General features: G+C 65.3%; 1 protein-coding gene across 1 annotated transcript in view; it reads right to left on the bottom strand.

The window, feature by feature from the left end:
• Window positions 1-4151, bottom strand: part of MNEG_0724 (Phenolpthiocerol synthesis polyketide synthase ppsA) — a gene marked incomplete at both ends in the record, with an annotated part of 8248 nt that extends 4097 nt beyond the window's left edge. Inside the window, 7 exons of the mRNA XM_014050794.1 lie at window positions 30-901; window positions 1254-1467; window positions 1678-1760; window positions 2135-2506; window positions 2816-2964; window positions 3271-3422; window positions 3861-4151. Of these exons, the coding sequence (XP_013906248.1) occupies window positions 30-901; window positions 1254-1467; window positions 1678-1760; window positions 2135-2506; window positions 2816-2964; window positions 3271-3422; window positions 3861-4151 (2133 nt within the window). The remainder of the gene's footprint in view (window positions 1-29; window positions 902-1253; window positions 1468-1677; window positions 1761-2134; window positions 2507-2815; window positions 2965-3270; window positions 3423-3860) is intronic.
• Window positions 4152-4515: the final 364 nt, after the last annotated feature.

The following is a 4515-nucleotide window of genomic DNA, read 5'->3' on the forward strand; positions in this document are numbered from 1 at the left end:
GCGCTGGTCTCCGCCAGGAGCCGCTCCACATCGGCCCGCGGCCCTGAGACGGCCGCCATGCCGCCGCTCGTCGGCAGCCGCGCCAGCGCCTCGGCGCGCGCATAGGTGAGCTGGCACAGCCGCTGCAGGTCTATCTCGCCGGCCGCCAGCGCTGCGAGCATCTCCCCCGCAGAGTGGCCCGCGGCGGCCGCGCAGCGCAGGCCCAGGGCGCTGAGCAGGCGCCACTGGGCGTAGCCCACCATCATGATTGCGGGCAGCGTCAGCCGCAGGTCCCCACTGTCTGGCGGCGCGGCGAGCGCAGCCGCGACCGCCGGGGCAAACGGCAGCCCCGGAGAAGCCGCCGCCGCCGCCGCTGGCGGGGGCCAGTCGCGCTCTGGCAGCAGCAGCGGTGGGCCGGGATAGGCGGTGGCGAACTCAAGGGCGCCCGCGCGGAAGGCGGGGAGGTGCGTCCACAGCTCTCCGCCCATTGCAGGGCTGTGTGTGCCCTGCCCGCAGAACACGACGCCGACTCGGGGCAGGGCGCTGCGCGTTGAGGCTGGGGCGAGCCCAGGCGCCGCAGTCACTGTCACCAGGTCGTCGGGCGTGGGCGGGGCTGCTGGCAGCAGCAGCGCAGCGCGGTGGCGCAGGCCCAGCGCCGCGGCGCGGTGGTGCGCGCGAGCCGCGGTGTTGACGTCGCCGCCGGCGGCGGCGAACTCGGCCCAGCGCCGTTGGTACGGCGCCAGCAGCGACGCGTCGTGCGCCGCGAGCGGCAGCAGCAGCAGCGGCGACTGGGGAGGCCGAGACTCGCGCGGCACGGTTTTGATGAAGCCGTCCTTGCCAGCAGCCGCGCCCGCCGCCAGCTGCAACTGCTCCCCCTCCTCCGGCCCCTGGACTATCGCGTAGGCGTTGGCGCCCCCCATGCCTGTTTAGCAGCAGGGCAAACGGCGGGGCGAGCGGGGATGGTTGGCGGTCAGATTAGCCCTGTGCAAATCCCTGTCCTGAGCACATGCGACAGGCTGTACACACCGCAATTGGTGGCTACCAGGCATCACCACGGACTTGCAAGTATTGATGCCGATCAAGGCAGTTGTTGCCGTTGACAACAGCAGTGCAAGCTGGTGCCACCAGCTGTGACTGCGCCGTTCTCACATTTGCGCTCTGTCTGTGGCTCCTCCCACGGCTGCTGGCCGAAGCTGCCGCGCTTGACGGTCTGGTCATGCGGCTTAAGCTGGCAAGTGCTTACTCTGTGTAAGCTGTGTGCTTTTCCAACCCACCAAAGCTGTTGATGCCGATGAAGGCCAGCGACCCGGGCGGCAGCACGAGCGGCTCCACCTCCGTCACGACCCGCAGGTTGAGCCGCGTTGCATCGATCTTGGGGCTCCACTTGCTGAAGGACCCAGAGGGCAGCAGCAGGCGGTGGCGGGCCATGAGCAGCACCTTGACCAGGCCGGCCAGGCCCGCTGCGCTCTCCAGGTGGCCGAGGTTGCCCTGGAGTGAAGGGGAGTTGGGGGGAGGGGTTGAGGTGGCAGCACAGCCACGACACCATTTGTATGTGTGGTCGTGGGGTGCATGTCTGCACAGGCATGCATGCATACGCGTCTTGGGAGAGAGGTGCATGTGCAGCAATGCTCAGGCCAAGCTGGCACATGGCGAGGAAGGCTCAATCATCCAAGGGCACAGGCGGCAACTCTGGCGCACCTTGAGCGACCCGATGGGCAGCGGGGTGGTGCGGCCGCTACAGCCAAGGACGGCGCCGATGCTGGCCGCCTCGATGGGGTCGCCTGGGCATGTATGTAAGTAAGGGACCACGGTTGGGGTGTCAGACAACAGATGCACCGTGTGAAGAGGGGTTCGAGGGAGGATGGGAGCGTGGCAGCACATGGAATGCAAGGGGATTGCAACAGCAATGAGTATCTGAGGACAATCAGCAGTATGTGTCAAGGGGAGGTTTGAAAGCCTGTGTGGAGGGCAGCATCTGGTCTGGAGAATGCAGACAGTGGATGCCAACAGGCTGTTCACTGCAGCGAATTGCTGGGCTGTATGGGAGTGCATTGGCTGCGCGATAGCAACAAGCACAGCTTGAACAGCAAGTTCGCCCCCCTCGAAATACAAGTTATCCACAATAACCATGGCAGTACAGGCCAAAGACGCTCACCGACGGGCGTGCCTGTCGCGTGTGCCTCCATGTAGCACACGTCAGCTGGGTCCACACCCGCGCGTTCGTGCACCTGCTGCATCAGCCGCTGCTGCGCCACCGCCGACGGCGCGACTGCAGACGGCTTGGCGCCGTCCGCGCCGGCGCCGCTCCCCACGATGTAGCCGTACGGCCGCAGCGCTGCCCCGCTGAGCGCGGCTGCCAGCCTAGGTCTGCATTGACCCACCGGCATGAGCAGTATGGCGACGGCGCCCTCGGCACGCACGAAGCCGTTGGCCGCCGCGTCAAACGGCCGCGACTCGCCGGTCGGGGAGATGGCGCCACTTGCTAGGGAGGTCATAAGAAGGTAGCTGGAGAGAAGGGTGTTCGTCCCTGCGGGGTGTGGTGAGTTGCGTGATTGGCAATTGCTTTCTGTGCGCGGCTTTGGGGTGATGATGGTTGGAGGTTACAAGAGCATGAGGCGAGGTGCGATGCGGGTGGGGGGGCGCTGCGGCAGGCAGGTAGGCTCTTTGCTGGCTTGTGGAGCGCCAGACACATTGCAAAACGCTCACAGCAGCAATGCCACAACCCATCGCACTCATGCTTGTAACCACCACAATCAGAGCAGGTTGGCTGAGGCGCGCGCATGCATAAGACTCAAATAATGCAGAGGGGCAATTTCCCGATGCGACTCCCGCCCACCGATGACGACGGCAGCAGAGCAGTCCCCGACACGCAGGCTGTTGGCTGCCATGTGCAGAGCAGTGAGGGAAGACGAACAGGCGGTGTCGACGGCGACGGAGGGGCCGGTGAAGTCGAAGAAGTGTGACACGCGGTTGGCCACGAAGCAGCTGTGTTGCGGGAGGAGATGAGGGGGAATGAGGAGGCTGTCAGCGATTGAGCAGCATGACAGGTGCGCGAGAGCCGCAAGAAGCCATTTGGATGATTTGATCGCGCTTGTGCACTTCTGGGTGGCTGAGGCGGTGCCAGCCACCAGCAGGGTGGCCGTGTTGCAAAGGATGCCCTAGCGCGCATGGCGTGCCTTGCACACACCCGCGTGTGCATGCACTGAGCCGTTTCTTTCAGGTGCACCACCCGGCGGGCACGGGCATGCGAGCGCGCCCCTTCGCGCCCTTCCAGCGCAGGTGGCAACTCACCCGTACGTGCCGGCAATCGTGCCGACTGCCCCAGGCTGCGAGCCCTTGTGGATGGGGAACTCTGGCAGCCCCACGCCCGCGAAGACGCCGACGTCCAGGCCCCTCATGCTCTCCATCGACAGCCCCGCGTCCTGCAGGGCCTCGTAGGTCACCTGGGAGGGAGGGGGCCGAGGTGCGAGCCATGGGGAGCAGGGCGGTTTGCGCGGGCAACAGGAAGGGTGTATACCGTGATGTGTATATGCATTCAAGTTGGGAAAGGGGGACCTGGGCTTAAGTGCTGCTCGCATGCGTGTTAAAGTCTGCTTGCTCGCGCTTGCTGCGGGACGCTGGCTGACAGGGCAGCGAGAGGGCAGGCTATGGCCGCAACGGGTGGCTGATTGCTGGCAGGTGAGACACAGGGGCGCGCGGCGCTAGCTGCTGTAGGGTGCTTTCGTCACATGCACACTCACGCCTGCAACTAGAGCGCGGATGCAGCGCATTGCAAATCCGACGGCCCACCCACAGGCGTGCACACGTGCGCGCACGCACGCAGGCACGCAGGCACGCACGCACGCACAGAGGACACATCCACATGTGCGTGCAGGGCCCACCTCCAGGGCCATGCGCTGCTGTGGGTCGATCTCGCCAACGGCGGCCGGGCTGATGCGGAAGAAACGGTGGTCCAGCGCTTGCGATGCTCCCTCGGCCAGTGCGCCCAGCCGCAGCGCCGAAGCGGCCGGCGACAGCGAGCCGGGCGGGTAGCGGCCCGGAGGCACCGGTGACAGCGCGCATCGCTTGGCGGCCAGGAAGTCTAGGAGGGCGGCCGGTGAATCCACGGCGCCCGGCAAGCGGCACGCCACGCCAACAGCCGCGAGGTGCGGTGGGGTTGCCGCCAGCGCCATGGGCGGCAACTAGCGACAATCTTACACGATTGCGCACTCTGTCTGCTTTGTGACGACTTCCGTAATCACCCAGCAGTGTCCTACGTCGGAAGATGAGGCAAGCGGATCTCCTTCAGGACCGGCTGTCCACCGATCCGATCCTGGGGGATCAAGGCTTGCAGCTTGCCCCGCGGCCTTTAAACTCGTTTCTCGAAGATACTTCATGTTTCAGAGCGTGGACCGCCAATCGTGTCCAGACCACATGGGCTGTCCAAATCGGAGTCATCTTCAGTGATGGAGTTATCAGTCATCAGTCACTACGAACTTATAAATGGTGACTTTCTGAACAGTCCAGGGCACTTTTGACCCGCTTTCAACTGCTGTT

The sequence above is a fragment of the Monoraphidium neglectum genome, assembly GCF_000611645.1.
Source record: "Monoraphidium neglectum strain SAG 48.87 unplaced genomic scaffold scaffold00062, whole genome shotgun sequence".
NCBI lineage: Eukaryota > Viridiplantae > Chlorophyta > Chlorophyceae > Sphaeropleales > Selenastraceae > Monoraphidium > Monoraphidium neglectum.